The 23,286-nt window shown below is 48.8% G+C and overlaps 1 protein-coding gene across 5 annotated transcripts in view; it reads right to left on the bottom strand.

Annotated features, from left to right (window-relative positions):
* Positions 1 to 23,286, bottom strand: part of LOC122541250 (ral guanine nucleotide dissociation stimulator-like) — a 217,338-nt gene that overhangs the window by 101,745 nt on the left and 92,307 nt on the right. Inside the window, exon 1 of one of the 5 annotated variants that reach the window (XM_087979492.1) lies at positions 3,535 to 3,916. The exons of the other annotated variants lie outside the window; for them this stretch is intronic. Within the exon in view, the coding sequence (XP_087835618.1) occupies positions 3,535 to 3,567 (33 nt within the window). The 5' untranslated portion in view covers positions 3,568 to 3,916. Of the gene's footprint in view, positions 1 to 3,534; positions 3,917 to 23,286 lie in introns of those variants that run through there. 5 annotated transcript variants of the gene reach the window in all.

The following is a 23,286-nucleotide window of genomic DNA, read 5'->3' as shown; positions in this document are numbered from 1 at the left end:
ATGTGTTGAGATGTTTACAGTGTGTACCTATGTTGGTGCTTCAGTCAGATGTGTACAGCCTGGTACAGACAGTCATCAAAGGCATGGTGAGCTCATCGAGGGTCTTCTCCTTGACTTATGTCAAATATAACCTCATCTCTCCCTTTGGACTATGGAAGTTTACAAATCTTATGCAACACTTTGTTGCTCATGTGCCCACTTACATCCTAGTATTTTTTCGGATGTATGTCTGAGTTACAGTGTGTTTATGCAAATACCTGAGTTGCATACAAACATCCAGAGGGTGTGGTTACATGGATGTGTACACTGTGGGTGTGTGCTGAGGTAACACTGTGGTGAATGCAGTACATGGTCACATGGTCGTATTGGGAGTAGACCATACTGCTCACGGTGTGCATGTCCACGTTACATTGTGGTTTTCACACTGTGTTTGCCAGGCCTTCTGGTGCAGCGTTCACAGTGCGAATGTCCAGCTTAAACTAGATTGTTATGGAATACGCGTCTGTTGTGGGAATGGGCGATCTCACTCTCCGTGCATTTCAATCCACCTTATTGTTCTTGGGATGAGTACACAATGAATTAAAACAGACTCCAGTTCTGCTGAACAGAGCTGTTTTGTCAGGCTGGCCTAGCTGAAGAGATTGATTCATGCCATAAGAATCTCAGACACGTTGGTATGGTCACTGTTTATGGCAGTAAAATGATTAAGAACCTTAAGTGTACCATATAACCATGGCAACAGGAAAACTGAGATGAACACGAGCGTATTGTTTTAGTTCTGTGCTGTCTGAAGTTGGCACTGTTTGTCCTTTGAGTGTTTGTACTGAAGTTCAGTGTCAGTACGTATGAAATGTAGAGACCAAAGGCACAACTGCGGTCGTGTTTAAATAAATCGGTTTGCTGTAGTCATATTACAACTGTGAGGCACAGTAAAAGTAAGCTCGCAGTGTCCACGGTGGTATTCCCATCGCAGGGCAGGGTTTTTTTTTTGTGTTTTTTCTTACAAGGTGTACAAACTTTTATTCAGTTTCCACCACCAGGAAGAAAGGAAACACCCGAGTGGCCCGTGACGAGCAGTGCCCTTCACATCAAAAGGGCAACGCTGTGTGATCAAAACAGTGAAGGGGAGGGCAGGGGTTAAATCAAAATCGAGTTGGAGGGGGAAATGATGCACTCCACTCCCTGCGGCGCCCACCTCTCCCTGAACAACTCCAGGGTGTTGGTGGACACCGCGTGCTCCCTCTCCAGGGACACCCAGTCTCTGACATAAATGGCAGTGTTTATGCTGCGTACCTAGTTATATTAGCTTATACATCCCATTAGGAACGTACGAATTAGTGGCAATGGAGGACCAATTGGCCTTACACTGCTCCTTGGACATGCAGTAAGGTCATGACCAATCTGATTTAACCTCAATTCCTATACACCCTGACAACCACTGCTTAACTCTTGCTCAGCAAGAATCAACCTACTTCGCCCTCATCAACATTCAAAGATTCTGCCTACGCTGGCACTTGAGGAAGTGCTCCAACCTCCTGAGAGAAAAGTTAATTCTCCTTATCGCGGTCTTAAATCAGCGACCCTCTATTTTCAAACAGCGACCCCACCCCCCCCATTCCGGTTCTCACACCACAGCAAACAGCTTTTCCACATCAACCTTGTCAAAGGTCTGTCAGGATCTTATATATGTCACACAAATTTCCTCTCGCTCTAAATTCCGACAGATATAAGCCGACCTTGTCTTATGCAGACAACCCGCCCCATTCCAGGTATTAATCAAGTCAGCTTTGTCGCATCTAGTTATGCGAAAGTGGGTACTGCAGATGCTGGAGATTAGAGTCAAGATTAGAGTGGTGCTGGAAAAGCACAGCAGATTAGGCAGCATCCGAGCAGCAGGAAAATCGATTCCTGATGAAGGGCTCCTGCCCGAAACATCGATTTTCCCCCTTCTCAGATGCTGCCTGACCTGCTGTGCTTTTCCAGCACCACTCTAATCTTGACTCTGCATCCAGTTATGCCCATCCCTCAACAAGGTGACCAGATCTGATCTCACCAGAACCCTGGATAACTGAAGCATGACCTCTGTACTTTTCCGTTCAACTCCACTTTCAATAAGTGATAACATCCTCTATGCTTTCCTAATTATTTGTTATACTTTTTATGATAACGTTTTGCAAATATCCCACTGGGAGACTCAACACCTTTGCATCTCAGAGCTCTGCAACCTCTCAACATTTAGATCATTGCTTCCTCTGCCAAAAAGAACAATTTTGCATTTTCCAACATTAGCCCAATATTTGACCAATCTCCTACTCTCTCTCTCTCTCTCTCTCTCTTTCTCCCTCACTTATAACCCCTTCACATCTTACTTTCCTCCCTGGTGCTCTGCCATCGGCAAATTTAGCCACAGCGCCATCATTTACCAAATCATTTACCAAAGCTATAAAGCGTCGAGACCCCAGCACTGAGCCCTGCAGCACACCACTTGTTCTGTTTTGCCAACCAGAAAATTACCCGGTTATGCCTATTTTGGATCTCATTAGCTAACCAACCTCCTACCCATGTTACCCCCTGCAGCACAGCTTTCACTTTTACTTCGCTGTGGTACCTTAACAAATGCCTTATGAAAATCAAACGCCATCGCAGCATTCACAGTGTGTGTAGCTAGTTATACTGCAGCACACGTGATATGTAGCCAAGTTATTGCAGCGTTCATGGTGTGGACCTGATCATACGTTAGCACACCTGTCTCAATCACAGTTTTCATGGCATGGTGAACCTGGTTATAGCATCAAAACTGCAAGAACTGCGGATGCTGTAAATCAGAATCAATCTGGGGGGCATGGTGGCTCAGTGGTTAGCACTGCTGCCTCACAATGCCAGGGCTCGATTCCAGTCTCGGGCAACTGTTTGTGTGGGGTTTGCACATTCTCCCTGCGTCTGCACGGATTTCCTCCGGGTGCTCTGACTTACTCCCACAGTCCAAAGACATGCAGGTTAGGTAAATTGGCTATGCTAAATTGTCCCAAAGTGTTCAGGGATGTGTACGTTAGGTGCATTAGTCAGGGGTAAATGCAGAACTATAGTGTAGAGGAATGGCTCTGAGTGGGTTAATCCTCGGAGGGTCGTTGTGGACTTGATGGGCCAAATGGCCTGTTTCCACACTGTAGGGGTGGTATGATTCTATGAAAACAGAAATTCAGTTCTGAGCAAGGTTTCCATGAACTCTGATTTCCCTCCACAGATGCTGCCAGACCCTCTGAGACTTGTCAGCAATTCCTGGTTAGATTGTAGCATTCATGCTGTGTGAGTGTGTGTCTGCGTCTGTGTGTGTGTTTGTGTCTCTGTGTGTGTGTGTATGTGTACCCTCTGGATTATGTCTTTCTTGAAGAAGCCAACACATGCTGCTTTCAATAATTGATATTACTCCCAGAGAGAATCACTGCACCTGGTCAGGTGAGAGAGATCTCAATGGTTTTCTTTTTACAGATTTCTCTGATAACTGTAGGTTTAAGTCAGTTGCACGTTACATACCTGGGAGAGATTGCAATACCACTGCGTCTTCATCTCAGGCAGCTGCAGCCAGTCCAAGTTACTCGCTCGGTCACTCACTCACACTCACAGGAGGTCACCCTGTGATTCAAAACTGGCTCTCACTCACGCTGTGTCCCAACAGCTCTCTGTTGCGGTTGTGCTCACACAGACCTCGCTATCGATATTCCCAGTCCAGCTGCCAACATCATTTCCGTCCCCGACACACACTCACAGGGACATACAAACACACGATTCAGTCAAACTGTATGAACGATGATCCAAACACAGCAGGCAGTGAACTATGCATTCAGATCTCTCACACCACTCAGAAATAGAATCCCACTCCTCTCCCTTTCTAGTAATTGCTCCTTTTTTCTCTCTCTCTGTCTCACTCTTTTTTTCTCAATTTGGTCTCTCTTTCTTTCTCCTTGCACCCTTATGACAATCTCTCTATTCTCCCTTTTGACTTGACTCCCTCCCTCCCTCCCTCTCGCTCTCTCTCTTTCTCTTTACACCCTTATAGCAATCACTCCATTCTCCCTTTGATTTGACTCTCTCTCTCTTTCCCTTTACAGCTTTATGACAATCTCTCTATTCTCCCTTTTGACTTGACACTCTCTCTCTCTCCCTTTACACCTTTATAACAATCACTCCATTCTCTCTTTGATTTGACTCTCTCTCTCTCCCTTTACACCTTTACAACAATCACTCCATTCTCCCTTTGATTTGACTCTCTCTCTCTCTCTCTCTTTAGAACTTTATAAGAATCTCTGCATTCTCCCTCTTGACTCTCTGTCCTAGACCCTTGTCTGTCCGGTACAGGGCTGTGTTTTGAAACAGGAGTCGGAGGTATGACTTGTCTAGTGAGCAACCATTACTTCCGGACTCACTGACCCACCTGTTTAACCCCTTCCTTTCCGATCTGCTCAGATGCTGAAGTGCAGGCATGTTTTACACTTGGTTCTCGCCCATTCTCATTCCACTGCCTGTGGTAGCCAGGGAATTAAGGTCCCCACACACCCAGAGGCAGGCTGGAGCAGATAGGAAAGGAAAATGAGGTGATTAGACAACAAGATAAGAGTTTCAAACTGCAGGAGGAACTGGGGAGTGAGCCAAAGCATTGAGGTGAATGCCAGACTGGAGAACAGTGTCCACAGCTCATGAATTCCACCGACGGTAGGCTGACGTCAGGTAGCTCAGTGGTTAGCTCTGCTGCCTCACAGCGCCAGGGACCAGGGTTCGATTCCAGCCTCAGGTGACTGTCTGCGTGGAGTTTGCACATTCTCCCTGTGTCTGCGTGGGATTCCTCCGGGTGCTCCGGTTTCCTCCCACAGTCCAAAGATGTATGCTGTACATCTCTCTATGTGCAGGTTAGGTGAACTGGCCATGGTAAATTGCCCCACAGTGTCCAGGGATGTGCAGGTTGGGTGGGTTAGCCATACGGAATGCAGGATTACAGGGAAAAGATGGGTCTGGGATGCTTTTCGGAGGGTCAGGATGGACTCGATGGGGCTGAATGGCCTGCTTTCTACACTGTTGGGATTCTAGGGTTCCATTCTAGGTTTCCTGCTGAGAGACTGGTGAATGCACTCCCCTTGCCTGGTCAGGTGAAGCTGTATGCTCAAGAAGGTCAAGTAGCCACCTCAATCTCACTCCTTCCACCATCAATGCTGGGGAGCAGCAGTGTGGACTATCTCTGAAGCCCTAATTCGCCAAGACAGCACTTTCCAAAGTGATGGTCCACTATCATGGGAAGGGCAGCAGATACATGGGAACACCATCCCCTTTTCTTGCCTTAAAACACCCTTAACTTTGCTTATCACCTCACACGGCTTGAAGTCAATGTTATCAATAATACTCCTGCGAAAACATTTGGGAAGTTCCTTTGCTGTCCCCAGTCTTGTGGCCTACCGTCTGAGCTCCAGCGAGAGGTCTGGGGCAGGGGAAGGGTGGGGTAATTATGAAAGGATATTCTGGTGAAAGTGTCCCAGCTGATGAATGAGAGCTGTCTTGCTCTCAGTACAGTCAAGGTACAAAGTGAAAAGGTAAATGATATGGGAGACCATTTGGGGCATGAGAGGTGTAGGACAGAGCGGAGAACACGATAGGCTCAGAGAAGGTTCACTCACTTCACTCTGGAGTTGAAAACCTTGTTTTAGGAGGAGAGCTTGGGCCGATATGCACTAGGGCTTCGAAGAAGGACAGGAGATCTAATTGCGATGTGCATGACAAAAGGGACTGACAACATAGAGGATGTGGGGCAAATTAAAATAAGAGGTCATTTAGTATAAGGGTTGGCAGCTTGAAAACAGAGATAAGGAGGTATTACAGGTTGCTGTTCTATAACACAATGGTTGTGCTCTTGTGCAACCCCGTATTATTGGAAAATCGCGGTTTAGAACAGCGCTCAAAGTGCTGACGATATAATCGCGTTAAAGCCAATGCCCGTTTTAAAAGTTGGCGCTTTAGAAACAGAGTCGCCATTTCGGTAACCGTCGTACAGCGAATTTGCGCGTACTAGCAGGACCACCTGCATTCCTCTCAAAAGGTCAGGAATCTGTGGAATCTGGTAGACGTTGGAACACTTCATAACTGTAAGGAGGGGATACACGGGTTTTGAATTACTAATAGATTGAAAGGGGTATGGAGCACGTGCAAGAAAGTGGCATTGATTAGATCAGCCATGATCGCATCAAGTAGCACAACAGCCATGACAGGCTGAATGGCCTACTCCTGCTCTCAAGGATAGAAAAGCCTTCAGAGGCTGAACGGCTCATTCCTTCTCTTAAGGATAGGAAAGCATCGAGGGCTGAATGGCCCACTCCTGCTCTCAAGGATAGAAAAGCCTTCAGAGGCTGAACGGCTCATTCCTTCTCTTAAGGATAGGAAAGCATCGAGGGCTGAATGGCCCACTCCTGCTCTCAAGGATAGAAAAGCCTTCAGAGGCTGAACGGCTCATTCCTTCTCTTAAGGATAGGAAAGCATCGAGGGCTGAATGGCCCACTCCTGCTCTCAAGGATAGAAAAGCCTTCAGAGGCTGAACGGCTCATTCCTTCTCTTAAGGATAGGAAAGCATCGAGGGCTGAATGGCCCACTCCTGCTCTATTGATAGGAACAAACTTGGTTTGAGACAAAATAACACTGTAAACGCTGGAATCCAAAGTCGACAGGCAGGAGGCTGGAAGAACACAGCAAGCCAATACACCCGATACGTTGACTTCTGCACCTCCTGGTGCTGCCTGGCTTGCTGTGTTCTTCCACTCTTCTGGCTGTTGACTCATGGATAGGAAAGCCTGGGGCTAAAAAGCATTGTGTCGTTCTACGTCCGTGCCCATTGTGAGTGCCATTGGGGAGAGGAAACATCAAGTCCTATAGACACAGCCTCCCCAGTGTGCGGACAGCAGTGATGAGAAGCAGCAAGATTGTTGCTTTGAGCATGTCTTCTGGGCCACTGGTGTGAATGTGGCTGACCACGTTTCACTATCCCTCCTGCGAACAATGATCGAACGATCCCTGCCGGGACTTCAGTACTTGAATGTTGCTGAAAGGACTGGAGGAATGCAAGCAAGTCGAATTGCAAATGGTTGCGACGTTTGCAAAAGGGATTGCGGAGTCGGTTCCAACGGGTGCTATCTTTGGCTAACATTTGGCATTCTTGAGTTAGTACTGATGAGTCCGAGTCAAACAACCTCAGCAAGACATTCACGTTGTTCAGCCACATTCAAGTTTCATGTTCGAAAGGTCAAGATCAGCTTTGACTTAGTCAATGACTCATCAGTTGTACAAGCCTTGCAGGCTCTGGCAGGTTACGAGTTGTCCGTTGCAGGTGCCAGTTGTGGAAGCTTGGCTCAAGCAGCTGCCCCCTGTTTCTGCCTCTTTGTGTCTGCCTTTGTTAATCAGAAGGTCATCAGGGCATTTTCAACGATGCGCCAACATGTGGTCAGGATTATACATTTGCCTCCCATGTAAGTCCCAGGTAGACAGGATAGTGAAGAAGGCATTTGGTATGCTTTCCTTTATTGGTCAGGGTATTGAGTACAGGGGCTGGGAGATCATGCTGCAGCTGTACAGGACATTGGTTAGGCCACTGTTGGAATACTGAGTACAATTCTGGTCTCCTCCCTATCAGAAGGATGTTGCGAAACTCGAAAGGGTTCAGAAAAGATTTACAAGCATGTTGCCAGGGTTGGAGGGTTTGAGCTACAGGGAGAGGCTGAACAGGCTGAGGTTGTTTTCCCTGGAATGTCAGAGGCTGAGGGGTAACCTTATACAGGTTTATAACATCATGAGGAGCATGGATAGGATAAATAGACAAGGGCTTTTCCCTGGGGTGGGGGAGTGCAGAACTAGAGGGCATAGGTTTAAGGTGAGAGGGGAAAGATATAAAAGAGACCTAAGGGGAAACATTTTCACACAGAGGGTGGTACGTGTATGGAATGAGCTGCTAGAGGAAGTGGGGGAGGCTGGTACAATTACAGCATTTAAAAGGCATCTGGATGGGTATATAAATAGGAAGTGTTCAGAGGGGTATGGGCCAAGTGCTGGCAAATGGGACTAGATTAGGTTAGGATATCTGGTTGGCAGGGACAAGTTGGGCCGAAGGGTCTGTTTCCATGCTGTAAATCTCTATGGCTCTATTGATGTTAGCAGACCTTCCTGGAGGTTGTGAGATTGACACTGAGACATTTCCAAGCCCCCAGTATGTGAGCAAGCTCCCTCGCTCTGATGGGAGCACCTATTTGAATGCTCTTGACTCAAGTCTTCCGACGACCCCACCCATCCACGTCAGCCGAAGTCAGGTTATTACAACCCGCACGCCTGACACATCAGCAGCTGGGAGAGAGCAATGCTGTTTGTTCTTTTGTGTTCACACCTGGATAAGCACAATCCAGGAGGATAGATACACACGGAGATATTCCTTCACCCACAGAGTGGAGGGTCTGTGGACTTCTCCGCCACTGGAAGCGGTTGAGGCCAGAATGATTCCTTGAAGGAGCTCTGTATGGTTCTTAGGGCTAAAGGGACCAAAAGGTACAGGGAGAGAGCAGGAACTGAGTTGGATGATCAGCCATGGTCATACTGGAACAGGCTCAAAGGGCCAAATGGCCTCCAACCATTACTATTTTCCCTGCTCCTATCAGTCAAAGGCTGCATTGATGCTGTTCTTCTTGACATAAGGTCTATGTACTCAACTGTCCTTTAGCAGCCTGGAGAACCGTTCACCCATTGACTCGGAAGTTAGTGTCAGGCTTGTTATTATGATTCTCATAATCGCCAGTATGTAGCTTAGCAAAGGCACATCACAGACTGTGGTACAGCCCTTCAGTAATGGCTTTTGTCAGGGACTGAGCTCCCAAGAGGCCAAGGCGCAGAAGTAGGCCACTCAGCCCATCGAATCTGTTCCGTCTTTCCGTCAGATCACGGCTGATCTGACAATCCTCAACTCCACCTTCCAGCTTCTTTCCCATTCCCTCACTCAGTAAAAATCTGCTTTGTACCAGCCTTGAATATCCTTCGCAATCCAGGGTAAAGATTCACTACTCTGTGAGGGAAGAAATTCCTACCCACCCCTGTCTTCAATGGGCAACCCTTCAGTCTGAGATTACAACCCCCCCCCCCCCCCCCCTGCCCCACAGGTCTTCGAATCTCCCACAACCTTTCTGGATCAACCCTGTGACAGCTTCTAAGGATCCCTTACATTTCAATAAGATACGCTCTCAAACTTAGGATGCGAAATGAGCACAGGCCTAACCTACTCAACCTCTCCTCATCTGACAGTCCCTCCATAGCTAGGATCAACCCAATGGACCATCTCTGGACTGCCTCCAATGTCAGTATATCTTGACGGGAGTCAAAACTGTCCACAGTATTCAAGCTGTGGTTGAATTGGTAATTGTGGTCCCACAACCCCAAAAACTACAGTGAAATTCACATTATCCAACACAGCGCAGTCTCCCAGAGGGAGAAATTGTAATACTTGGAAACAAGTGTTCTAGACCTCTTTATTGAAGTGGACAATTTGAATGGGACAACACTATGTTTCATTTATCAGTTTCCCATCAACTGGGAATCTCTGATATGGCAGGTGCACCCCTAACTTCCCCTGGATTCCCTGCTACAGTACACAATTAGCGAGTTTTGAGAAGATTCGTAGCTTAGGTTTGAGGTTCTGGATGTAAGTTTGGAAGGTTCATTTTCAGGCGTTTCCTCACCATACGAGGTAACATCATCAGTGAGCCTCCGGTGAAACCCTGGTGTTATGTCCTGCTTTCTATTTATGTGATTAGGTTTCCTTGGGTTGGTGATGTCATCATCAACACAGGAAATGACATCACCAACCCAAGGAACCCTAAACACATAAATAGAAAGCAGGACATAACACCAGGGTTTCACCGGAGGCTCACTGAAGATGTTACCTAATATGGTGATGAAACATCAGCGAGCAAACTTAAATCCACAATACACAATCCCCATGTTGGCAGTCTGAAGGTTGAGCTGTTTTTCCTTCAATGTTTACCAAGAGAAAATGTCTCTTCACAATAATATATACGTCAGCACATGTTCCTGACCAAAAACTGCAATGGGCTGAACTGCATTTTGTATTTAACAGCACCATTTGCTCGTGATGTATACCCAATAGTGGGAATATTGTCAGTGACAACAATGTGGCAGAAAATGCATCATTACTCCTACTCGGCTCAATGACAGGGATCTTTCATGAGGAGCTGACAAGTGGCAAGTAACGTTGATGCCATACAAATGCCAGGCTATGACCGTCACAAATAAGAGTTAATTTAACTACCGCCTCTTCACATTCAACAATGTTACCCTCACTGAATCCTATACTATCAACATCCTGGGAGTTATCATTGATCGGAAATACAAGTGGACTCACCACATAAATACAGTGGCTACAACAGCAGGCCAGAGGCTCCTGCGGCGAGTAACTCACCTCTTGACACCCCAAAGCCTGTCCACCATCTAGAAGGCACATGTCAGGAGGGTGATGGAATACTCCCCCCTTGTCCTGGATGGGTATAGCCCCAACAACACTCAAGAAGCTTGACACCATCCAGGACGAAGCAGCCCACTTGATTGGCACCACATCCACAAGCATCCACTCCCTCCACCACTAACGCTCAGTAGCAGCAGTGTGTACCATCTACAAGACGCACTGCAGAAATCCACCAAAGATCGTCAGACAGCACCTTCCAAACCCACGACCACTTCCATCTAGAAGGACAAGGGCAGCAGACACATGGGAACACCAACACTTGAAAGCTCCCCTCCAAGCCACTCACCATCCTCACTTGGAAAGATACCACTATTCCTTCACTGTCGCTGGGTCAAAATCCTGGAATCCCCTCCCTAAGGGCATCGTGGGTCAATCCACAGCAGGTGGACTGCAGCGGTTCACGAAGGCAGCTCAGCCCCACCTTCTCAAGGGGCAACGAGGGACAGGCAATAAATGCAGGGCCCAGCCAGTGACGCCCATGTCCTACAAATGAATAAAAACAATAAAAAGCACAGGGGAAGCCGGTGGTGAGGAATCTCTGTCCCTTTAAGGGAACGTAGCCACGGACTCTTGGTCTGAGTGAGAAGGTCATGGGTTCTGGTGCCACTCCAGAACTTGTGCACAATAAATCAGGTTAACACTCTAGCACTGAGACATGGAGGTGAGGCACGGTGGCTCAGCGGTTAGCACAGCTACTTCACAGCACCAGGGACCCAGGTCCGATTCCACCCTTGGGCGACTATCTGTGTGGAGTTTACACATTGTCTGCCTGGGTTTCCTCTGGATACGCCAGTCTCCTCCCACCATCTAAAGATGTATAAGTTAGGTGGGTTGGCCATGCTAAATTGCTCACAGTGCCCAGGGGATGTGTAGGCTAGATGGACTAGTTAGGGAAAGGGAGATGGTTTGGTGGTGGTGGGGGGGGGGGCCTTTTGAGGGCAGTTAGGAAGTCGATGGCCAAGTGGCCTGTTTTCACTCTGGAGGGATTCTATGATTCCACTGTCACAATTCCAAAGGAAATCACGGCAAATAATTACACACCACAATTACCATCACCTTTTTTAAAATCAATTCACATGGCGAGGGTGTCGCTGGCTAGGCCCAGCATTTATTGCCCATCCCTAATTACCCAGAGGGCAGTTAAGTATCAACCACATTGGTGTGGGTCTGGAGTCACAAATAAGCCAGACCAGATAAGGATGGAACCATCCTTCCTTAAAGAGCAATAGTGAACCAGATGGGCTTTTGCCTGACAAATAAGCAACATGTTCATGGTCATCATTAGACTCCTAAATATAGACATTTACTGAATTCAAATCCCACTAGCTACCATGGCTGGATTCGAACCCAGGTCCCCAGAGTTGGCAGTCGAGCAATGGTACCACTAGGCCATCACCTCCCCCACTACACCATCGCGAACCGCCCCATATCTCAGTGACTTGCTGGGTCTATTTCAGAGGGCAAGCGAGAGTCAACCACATTGCTGTGGGTCTGGAGTCACACAGAGGCCAGACCAGGTGTTAGGACAGCAGATTTTCCTTTCTCTGAGTACATCAGTGAACCAGATGGGCTTTTGTAACAATTAACCAGATTTCCACTTTGATTTGAACTTTTGCCATCTGCAGCGGTGGGATTTGAACTCATGACACCAGCACATTAGGCTGGAGTGCTTGCCTAGTGGCAACAGCACTGTGACACAGCCTCACTTTTACGTTCCCTAGAACGGTGCTCGTATTTCAGAAACTGCAGTTAAAAAGAAACCATTTTGCAATACACTGCAAGGAGTGGGTGAGGTGGTGTGTAAGTGTAAGTCTCTCTTGGTCACTTTGCTCCTGTTCTGTTGGGATTCAGTGCTAGGAGTGGCCAAAGCAATGATCGACAGACCACGGCTGCAGTACATGACTGCCTGTCCCCCTCTTCCATGGTTCAGTCCACCGCTTGGGTGCTCATTGAGAGGGAGCGTTTGAACTCCACCATTATGGAAAAGGAGGGCACCACTGGGGATGGATCAGTCCAGACCATGATGGAGAGGGTTCAGGAAAGATTTACCTGCATATTACCAGGATTGGACGGTGTGAGTTATATGGAGAGGATGGATAGGCCAGGACATTTCTCACTGGAGTATAGGAGGCTTTCTATGAGTTTATAAAACAATGACAGGTATAGACAGGGCTAGTGGTAGCTCCCTTTTCCCTCGGATGGGGGATTTCAAGACTAGAGGGCATAGGTCTGAGGTGAGAGGAGAAAGATTCAGAAGGAACCTGAGGGGTAACTTTTTCACACAAAGGGTGGCTCATATGTGGAAGGAACTGCCAGAGGAAGCAGTGGATATGGGTACAGTTACAACATTTAAAAGGCATTTATTGTGCACAGTTTTGCTCCCTTTAATTGAGGAAAGAAGTAGTGGGGGCAGTTCAGAGGAGGTTCACTCGATCGATCCCAGAGATGAAGGGTCTGGCGTGTGAGGACAAACTGTACAGTTTCGGCCTTTACTCTCTGGAGTTAGAAGAATGAGGGGAGATCAAACTGAGGTAATCAAGATGTTAAAAGGTGTGGATAAAATAGACATGGAGTTGATCCTTCCTCTTGCGGGGCATTCTGGGACGAGAGGTCAGAGTTTTAGGATAAGGGGTAGCAAATTGAGGAGAGACTACTTCTCCCATAAGGATCGTAAATCTGTGGAATTCGCTACCCCAAAGTGCAGTGGATGAAGGGACAATGAGTAAACTTAAGGAGGAGTTGGACAGATTTTTAATTAATAATGTGTCGGAGCGCTATGAGGAGCAGGCAGGAAAATGAGGGCGAGGAACATATCAGCCACGATCAAATGGCTGCACAGACTTGATGGACCAAATGGCCTAATTCTGCCCCTATTACTTATGAACTTGTGACATTTGGATAGGTACATGAATAGGAAAGGTTCAGAGGGACATGGGCCAAAGGCAGGCAGGTGGGACTAGTTTAGTTGGGATTATGGTTGGCATGGACTGGTTAGGCCGAAGGGTCCATTTGATGACTCTGTGATGTACTGATTTAATTTTGCTCAGTTTCCACTGGAACTTTGTTATGTGCTCCTGTCTAACTTACTAAAAACTTCAAGGGCTCGACAGGGTTAAGCCATTTGCACAGTGCTGATGATGTGATCCAAACTCCACCCCAGGCAGCGTGCTCAGCCTGAGATAACAGCCCAAACACTCCACCCTCCCGGAGTTAAACTGGGTCAAAGGTCATGGGAGCTGCCGCTCAAGTTTATATCTGCAGCGAACAGTCATCCAGGAGGGATAGGAAACAATGCCAATTGATGGAATAAAGAGAGAAAGTGTGAGCCGGGATGGATGGAGTATGGCAAGGAGGCGGGGAGGGGGGCGGAGGAGGGCATTGGTGGTGGTGTTGGGAAGGAATCCACCCAGTGTTTTGGAAAGGAGTGGTGGGAATACCAGGGGAGGCAACGGCCTAGTGGCATGATCGCTAGGCTAATGATCCAGAAACCTAGCTAACATAGAACATAGAACATAGAAAAATACAGCGCAGTACAGGGCCTTTGGCCCTTGATGTTGCGCCGATCCAAGCCCACCTAACCTACACTAGCCCACTATCCTCCAGATGCCTATCCAATGCCCGTTTAAATGCCCATAAAGAGGGAGAGTCCACCACTGCTACTGGCAGGGCATTCCATGAACTCACGACTCGCTAGAGTCGTCCCGGGTTTGAATCCCTTCCCCCACAAAGACAGATGGCAGAATTTGAATCCAGTGACAACCTGGAATTAAGAATCTACTGATGACCATAGGAGCTGCTGGTGGGGAAAAGCCCATCTGGTTCACTAATGTCCTTTACGGAAGGAAATCTGCCATCCTCACCTGATCTGGCCTACATGTGACTCCAAACCCACAGTTGACTCTTAACTGCCCTCTGTAAATGGCAATCAGCTCAAAGGCAATTAGGATGGGTCATAAGTGTTGGACAGCCAGCAATGACAAAACACAAAGAACCATTATTTAAGTTTCTTTTTATGTTGCAAAAATATATTACACAAATAGAAAAATCTCGATGCACGTTCCCAGGTACTAAAACAATTCTGTACAACCCTTTGCATAGCAAGAAAGAAATATGATATTCCTTTCAGTTTCAAAAATCAACGACATTTCTTATTCACGAAGGACACTGTGTGCATTCAAGCAATGCGAGGATCTGATAACTGAAGAGACCCTCATTTTTTTTAGAGAGATCTTAGATGGTGGTCTTTCCTATCTATGGCAGTAACACATGGAAATCAAGCTGCAAGTCTGCTGTTTGGAAATATGCAGGCCACGTCATAGAGTCACAGAGGCTTACAGCATGGAAGCAGGCCTTTTAGCCCAACTCACTCTTGCCACCCAATTTTCACGATTAATCTAGTCCCATTTGGTCCATCTCCTCTCCCTCCATACCTAACCCAATCGTGTACCTGTCCCAATGTTACTCAAATGACAAAATTGCCTCCACCACTGCCTCTGGCAGCCCTTTCCAGACACTCACCAACCCCTCTCTGAAAACGTTGCCCCTCTGAACCCTTCTGTATCTCTCCCCTCTCGCCTTCAACCTATGCCCTCCGGCTTTAGACTCCCCAAGCCAAAATAAATCCAACTCATTTCCAGGTCATCATTATCAATAATCCCTCTTGCCAAGGACAATCCCACTGTGAAACCAGCTGCCAAAGGAAACAGACTTCATTTGAAGGCTTCAGGGCCTATCGCAAGATTAGTTCCATTTATAAGCCTTTCGTTTATCAGGAGGCCCACCACAGCCAATCACGTCTTGATTAACCAGCACTCGCTGTGTAAATATGTGCAGGAACACGGATGGATGCTTGAGCTATAGAGAGGCTGAATAGGCTGGGGCTATTTTCCCTGGACCATTGGAGGCTGAGGGGGGACCTCATAAAGTCTTATAAAATCATGGGGTGGCATGGTGGCTCAGTGGTTAGCACTGCTGCCTCACAGCACCAGGGTCCCAGGTTCGATTTTCAGCCTCAGGCGACTGTCTGTGGAGTTTGCACATTCTCCCCGTGTCTGCGTGGGTTTCCTCCGGGTGCTCCGGTTTCCTCCCACAGTCCAGAAATGTGCAGGTCAGGTGGATTGGCCATGCTAAGTTGCCCCATAGAGTTAGGTGCATTAGATGCAGAGGAAAATGGGTCTGGGTGGGTTACTCTGCAGAGGGTCAGGGTGGACTTGTTGGGCTAAAAGGCCTGTTTCCACACTGTAGGGAATCTAATCTAAAATAAAGGAGGGGAATGGACCAGGGTAAATAGTCAAGGTCTTTTCCCTGGGGTGGAGGAGTCTAAAACTACAGGGCATATGGAGAGGGGAAAGATTTAAAAGGGACCTGAGGGGTAGCGTTTTCACACAGAGAGTGGTGTGTGTATGGAATGAGCTGCCAGAGGAAGTGGTGGAGACTGGTACGATTACAGCATTTAAGAGGCATCGGTATGGGTATACGAATAGGAAGGGTTTGGAGGGATATGAGTCAAATGAGAACGAATCATAGAATCATAGAGATGTCCAGCACTGAAACAGAACCTTCGGTCCAACTCATCCATGCTGGCCAGATATTCCAACTCAATATAGTCCCATATCCCTTCAAACCCTTCCTGTTCATATGCCCATCCAGATGCCTTTTAAATGCTGTAATTGTACCAGCCTCCATCACTTCCTCTGGCAGCTCATTCCATACACGTACCACCCACTGTGTGAAATAATTACCCCTCAGGTCCCTTTTAAATCTTTCCCCTCTCACTATGCCCTCTAGTTTTAGACTCCCCCACCCCACTCAAAGACCTTGACTATTCACCTTGTCTAACTGAGGATATCTGGCCGGCATGGCCAGGTCAGACCAAAGGGTGTGTTTCCGTGCTGGAATTGAACTCTGGTCCTTGGCGCTGTGAGGCAGCAGTGCCAACCACTGAGCCAATGTGCCACCCTAATGGGTATATGAGTAGGAAGGGTTTAGAGAGATATGGGCCAAATGCTGGCAAGTGGGATTAGATGAATTGAGGATATCTGGTTTGGCATGGACGGGTCAGACCGAAGGGTGTGTTTCCATGCTGTATGACTCAAGGACTGTAACAGACAACCAATGGAGAGGCAGGTGCAAACAGGGTTGCTTTCTGTGGGGACAGTGTTTGAGCTAAGGAGTATAACACCACCAGGGGCTCCCAGTCAGCTTCCCTGCTGATATGGACCGAGAGCAAGAGAGACGGGACAGCTCTACTCTGTCACTGATTTGCCACCTGGTCTTACTGCCCAGAGCCTCCACTATTGGCTAAGCTTCCAACTGCTGACTCTTAAGGTAGTGCCCCTACCTCTGAGACAGAAGTGTCCCCACCTCCCCACCCTGGTTCAAGTCCCACTCACTCCACAGGAGTGTCATAATGTCTCTGTGCAGGTTGGTTTGAGAATATTCAACCGTCGGCCTGCATTCCCCCAAGTTTGCTGTTTGTGAGATGGGCAAGCGTGTGATAACTGGGCGTATGCTCTCTGTCACGTTATCGCACGTACTAACCCGTACGATAGATGGGTTCGCGCCTCTTGTGCTAAATAGGATTCAGGGTTAAGGTACAGTTCATCCAGACTCCCGCCCACACTGCTTTGGGTTTTTTTGGTCTCTCAGCCAGACAGAGACAGAGATGGCCTCCCATATCAACTCGATCCAAACGGGCCTGGGGAGTGGGGGGAAGCAGGTGGGGATGGCAGAGGTAAAGGCAGACCAGGAGTCATGGAATGCCTACAGTGTGGAATCAGGCCATTCAGCCCATCAGTTCACATTGGACTGCTGAAGTGCAACCCGCCCGGACACAGCAGGTCTGGCAGCATCAGTGGAGAGAGAAACACAGTTAATGTTTCGAGTCCGGTGTGACTCCTGCTCTGAAGTCTGAAGGAGAGTCAACACCGGACTCAGAAGATTAACTGTTTCTCCACAGATACATAAGAACGAGGAGCAGGAGTACGCCATCCGGCCCTTCGAGCCTGCCCCGCCATTCAATGAGATCATGGCTGATCTTTTCATGGACTCAGCTCCACTTACCCCAACCCTCTCACTGAAACCCTTAGTCCCTTTACTGTTCAACCTCGATTATCCAGCATTCGATTATCCGACTATCTGGCAAGATCGCAGGTTCCCGATGCTCGGCTAAAGTATGTTATCTGGAACTCGATTAACCGAACGAAATACTCCCCGCCCGTATCCCTCAGATAATCGAGGTTCCTCTGTATCCATCTTAGCTTTAAAAATATTTACTGATCTAGCGTCATCTACTTCACTGGGCAGGGAATTCCAGAGACGCACAACCCTCGGGTGAAGACGTTCCTTCTCAATTCAACTCAGACGCTTCCAGATCTTGCTGAGTTCGTCTAGCAATTCCCTGTCCGAGCTCTTCCCAAATGAGCAGGCCCAGCCGTGACAGACGCGAGTGACCTCCTTCGGTGCCCGAAGTTTCTGCAGTTCAGGGGTCATCGCCAGCAGGGCGTCTCCACGGAGCAGGCACTGGGAGGTGAAATCCGCAGGGTCACACAGAGTCATACAGGCCCTTCGGTCTAACTCTTCCATGCCGAAAATAGTCCCAAACGGAACTAGCCCCGTTTGCCTGCGTTTGGTCCATATCCCTCCAAACCTTTCCTGTTCACGTTGCTGCCCCAATGTCTTTCAAATGTTCTAACAGTTCCTGCATCCAATACTATGTCTGGCGGTTCATTCCACACACAAACCGCCCTCTGTGTGAAAAAGTTGTTCTTCAGGTCCCTTTTAAATCTTTTGCCTCTCACCTTAAAAATATGCCCCCTGGCTTTGAACTCTCCCACCCCAGGGAAAAGACCTTTACCATTCACCTGATCTATGCCCCTCATGATTTTATAAACCTCCACCCCTCAACCTCCTACGCTCCAGTGAAACATGTCCCAGCCTATCCGGCCTCTCCTTACAATTCAAACCCAGCAACATCCTGGAAAATCTTTTCTGCACCCTGTCCAGCTTAATAACATCCTTCCCATAGCAGGGTGACCAGAACGATATGCAGTAGTCCAAACGTGGCCTCACCAACATCCTGTACAACCACAACATGATCTCCCAACTCCTGTACTCAGTGGTCTGAGCGTTAAAGGCAAGCATGCCAAATACCTTCTTTGCCATCCTGTCTACCTGTGACTCCATTTATGTACCTGAGCCCCTTGGTCTCTCTGTTCATCAACAGCACCCAGGGCCCTACCATTAACCAGATAAGTCCTGCCCTCGTCTGTTTTACCAAAACGCAAAAAACTCGCATTTACCCAAATTAAACTTCATCTGCCAATCCTCAGCCCACTGGCCCAGTTGATCATGCTCCCTTCGTAAGCTCACTGTCCGTGCACCACCACTTCACCTGACCTTCGCCCCCTCATCTGCACTTCCTGTATGACTCTGGCCGTTCTCACGGCAGCGGCATTGACAAAGACAAGCGGGATCCCTTCCCAGCAAGGCAGCCCCGGATGAGTAATCGCTGGGAGAACACACACTTCGTATCTCCAAGAAGTGACAGAGATAACAGGGCGTGATCATCAAGGGTGGGTCAGCAGGGAGACAGAGGTAACAGGGCGTGATCACCAAGGGTGGGTCAGCAGGGGGACGGAGATAACAGGGTGTGATCACCAAGGGTGGGTCAGCAGGGGGACAGAGATAACAGGGAGTGATCACCAAGGGTGGGTCAGCAGGGGGACAGAGGTAACAGGGCGTCATCACCAAGGATGGGTCAGCAGGGGGACAGAGATAACAGGGCGTCATCACCAACGATGGGTCAGCAGGGGGACAGAGGTAACAGGGCGTGATCACCAAGGATGGGTCAGCAGGGGGACAGAGGTAACAGGGCGTGATCACCAAGGGTGGGTCAGCAGGGGGACAGAGATAACAGGGTGTGATCACCAAGGATGGGTCAGCAGGGGGACAGAGATAACAGGGCGTGATCACCAAGGGTGGGTCAGCAGGGAGACAGAGATAACAGGGCGTGATCACCAAGGATGGGTCAGCAGGGGGACAGAGATAACAGGGCGTGATCACCAAGGATGGGTCAGCAGGGGGACAGAGATAACAGGGCGTGATCACCAAGGGTGGGTCAGCAGGGGGACGGAGATAACAGGGTGTGATCACCAAGGGTGGGTCAGCAGGGGGACAGAGATAACAGGGTGTGATCACCAAGGATGGGTCAGCAGGGGGACAGAGATAACAGGGCGTGATCACCAAGGGTGGGTCAGCAGGGGGACAGAGATAACAGGGCGTGATCACCAAGGATGGGTCAGCAGGGGGACGGAGATAACAGGGTGTGATCACCAAGGATGGGTCAGCAGGGGGACAGAGATAACAGGGTGTGATCACCAAGGATGGGTCAGCAGGGGGACAGAGATAACAGGGCGTGATCACCAAGGGTGGGTCAGCAGGGGGACAGAGATAACAGGGCGTCATCACCAAGGATGGGTCAGCAGGGGGACAGAGATAACAGGGCGTGATCACCAAGGATGGGTCAGCAGGGGGACAGAGATAACAGGGCGTGATCACCAAGGATGGGTCAGCAGGGGGACAGAGATAACAGGGCGTGATCACCAAGGATGGGTCAGCAGGGGGACAGAGATAACAGGGCGTCATCACCAAGGATGGGTCAGCAGGGGGACAGAGATAACAGGGCGTGATCACCAAGGGTGGGTCAGCAGGGAGACAGAGATAACAGGGTGTGATCACCAAGGATGGGTCAGCAGGGGGACAGAGATAACAGGGCGTGATCACCAAGGATGGGTCAGCAGGGGGACAGAGATAACAGGGCGTCATCACCAAGGATGGGTCAGCAGGGGGACAGAGATAACAGGGCGTGATCACCAAGGGTGGGTCAGCAGGGAGACAGAGATAACAGGGCGTGATCACCAAGGATGGGTCAGCAGGGGGACAGAGATAACAGGGCGTGATCACCAAGGATGGGTCAGCAGGGAGACAGAGATAACAGGGTGTGATCACCAAGGATGGGTCAGCAGGGGGACAGAGATAACAGGGCGTGATCACCAAGGATGGGTCAGCAGGGAGACAGAGATAACAGGGTGTGATCACCAAGGATGGGTCAGCAGGGGGAGAGCGATAACAGGGCGTGATCACCAAGGATGGGTCAGCAGGGGGACAGAGATAACAGGGCGTGATCACCAAGGATGGGTCAGCAGGGGGACAGAGATAACAGGGCGTCATCACCAAGGATGGGTCAGCAGGGGGACAGAGATAACAGGGCGTGATCATCAAGGATGGGTCAGCAGGGAGACAGAGATAACAGGGCGTCATCACCAAGGATGGGTCAGCAGGGGGACAGAGATAACAGGGCGTGATCATCAAGGGTGGGTCAGCAGGGGGACAGAGATAACAGTCACACCATCCACTGAAGCATTCTGCAGAAATCCTGCCAACTAAATCCTCCATCTGAGACACCCCTCAGTCATGGAGAAACCACTGACCCTAAGATACACCAGATAGGATTTATCTATAATAGGTTTCACATATATAGATTTTATTACCATTAATGTTATCTACAGTAACGTCAGATCTATATATACATACAAGGCCATAAGACATAGAAGCGGAATTAGGCCATTCAGCCCACTGAGTCCACTTCGCCATTCAATGGCTGATCTGACAACCCCAACATCACTTTGAGTCACAGATACGTACAGCACAGAAACAGACCCGTTGGTCCAACTAGTCCATACCGACCAGATATCCTCACCTGATCTAGTCCCATTTGCCAGCACCCGGCCCATAAGCCCTTCCTATTCATGTAGCGTCCCTTCCGCCTCTCCCTCTGTAAACCCTTGCTGTTACTGCCAGACCTCTATTCTCTAGAGTTAAGAAAAATGAGAGTTAACTGTGTGTTTAAGTGAACAAGAGTCGGACAGAACTTTGACTGTGTCGATGCTCCCCCCACACTTGGCTGCAGGGCCCGAGATCCAGGCTGGCCCCAGGCCCCGATCAGGCAGAGAGTGGATAAAACCGAGGGATGGAAAGCTCTCCTTGCGTGCTGTTGAGGGTGCCCAGGCCTTCACACAGATTGGGCGTCACCAAAACCCACAGTGCGATCCTTGGAAAGACCAGGACCGTGAGTGAATTGCATGCGGGCGTCTTAAGATTCGTAAGCGGGAATGATTGCAGCAATTGGCCAAATTGTGAATTAGTCTCCTTGCTGCAGAACATTAGAGCACAGAGGCAGGCTGTTCAGCTCATCGCGCCTTCCAAAGTGTCACTCAATGAGTCTCGCTTGCCTGAGCAACCTTTCTCCTCAAGAGTCATAGAGTCATACAGCCTTCAGTCCAACATGTCCATGCTGACCCAGATATCCTAAATCCATCTAGTCCCACTTGCCAGCGTTTGGCCCATATCCCTCCAAACCATTCCTATTCATATAGCTGTTAAGGTGGCATGTTAGCTCAGTGCTGCCTCACAGTGCCAGGGACCTGGGTTCGATTCCAGCCTTGGGTGACTGTCTGTGTGGAGTTTGCTTATTCTCCCCCCTGTTTGCTCCGGTTTCCTGCCACAATCCAAAGATGTGCAGGTTAGGGTGAGTGGCTGTGCTAAATTCCCCTGGTATCCAGGGATGTGTAGGTTAGGTGCATTAGTCAGGTGTAGATATAGGGGTGTGGGTCTGGGTGGGTTACCCCTCGGAGGGTCAGTTGGGCCGAATAGCCTGTTTCTATGCTGTGGGGATTCTATGATTCATCCAGATGCCTTTTACATGCAATTGTACCAGCCTCCACCACTTCCTCGTTTTTAATAAAAGTAACAGTCGTGGGAATCACTGGCTGTAGGAAACAACTTGTGGCCCAAATCTAATTATTTTCGAGAAGGTCCCTGTAAGCCAACTTCTTCAACCACTGCAGCCCTTCAGGTGTAGAGACACCCACAGAGCTGTGAAGAAAAGAGTTTCTGGGATTGGCCCAGAAGGGACAAGGATCTATTTCCATGTCAGGAGGGGAAATGGCTTGCAGGGGAAGGTTCAGATTGGGGTCTCCTCCCGTGTCTCTGCTGCCCTTGCCCTCCGAGGTGGCCAGAGGGACTGGGAAAGGAAGCTTGCTGAGCCACGGCAATCCGTTTTCTGAAACTAATTGAATCTGCTTTCATTGCCTTATAAAGTCAGACAGCACGGAAACAGACCCTTCCGCCCAACCTGTCCATGTCCACCCTAATCCCAAACTAAACTAGTCCCACCTGCCTGCTCCTGGCCCATATCCCTCCAAACCTTTCTTATTCACGTACTTATCCCAATATGTTTTAAACATTGTAACTGAACCCACATCCACCACTTCCTCAGGAAGTTCCTTCCGCACACGAACCACTCTCTGTGTAAAAACCAAATCACCCCTCATGTACGTTTAAAATCTATCTCCACTCACCTAAAAAACATGTCCCCCAGACTTGAAATCCCCCAGCCTAGGGAAAAGACACCTGCATTCACCTGATCTATGCCTCTCATGATTTTATAAACCTCTATGAGGTCACCCCTCAACCTCCTACGCTCCAGTGAAAGATTCTCAGCCTCTCAGAGTCATATAGTCACAGAGATGTACAGCATGGAAACAGAGCCTTCGGTCCAATCCGTCCATGCCAACCAGATATCCCAACCTCATCTAGTTCCACCTGCCAACACCCGGCCCATATCCCTCCAAACCCTTCCTATTCATATACCCATCCAAATGCCTCTTAAATGTTGC

This window comes from Chiloscyllium plagiosum, unplaced genomic scaffold (genome assembly GCF_037043375.1).
Source record: "Chiloscyllium plagiosum isolate Xiang-an unplaced genomic scaffold, Cpla_swu_hap1 HiC_scaffold_35, whole genome shotgun sequence".
NCBI lineage: Eukaryota > Metazoa > Chordata > Chondrichthyes > Orectolobiformes > Hemiscylliidae > Chiloscyllium > Chiloscyllium plagiosum.
The sequence above is the reverse complement of the archived record's forward strand: the minus strand, read 5'-3'. Positions and strand labels throughout refer to the sequence as shown.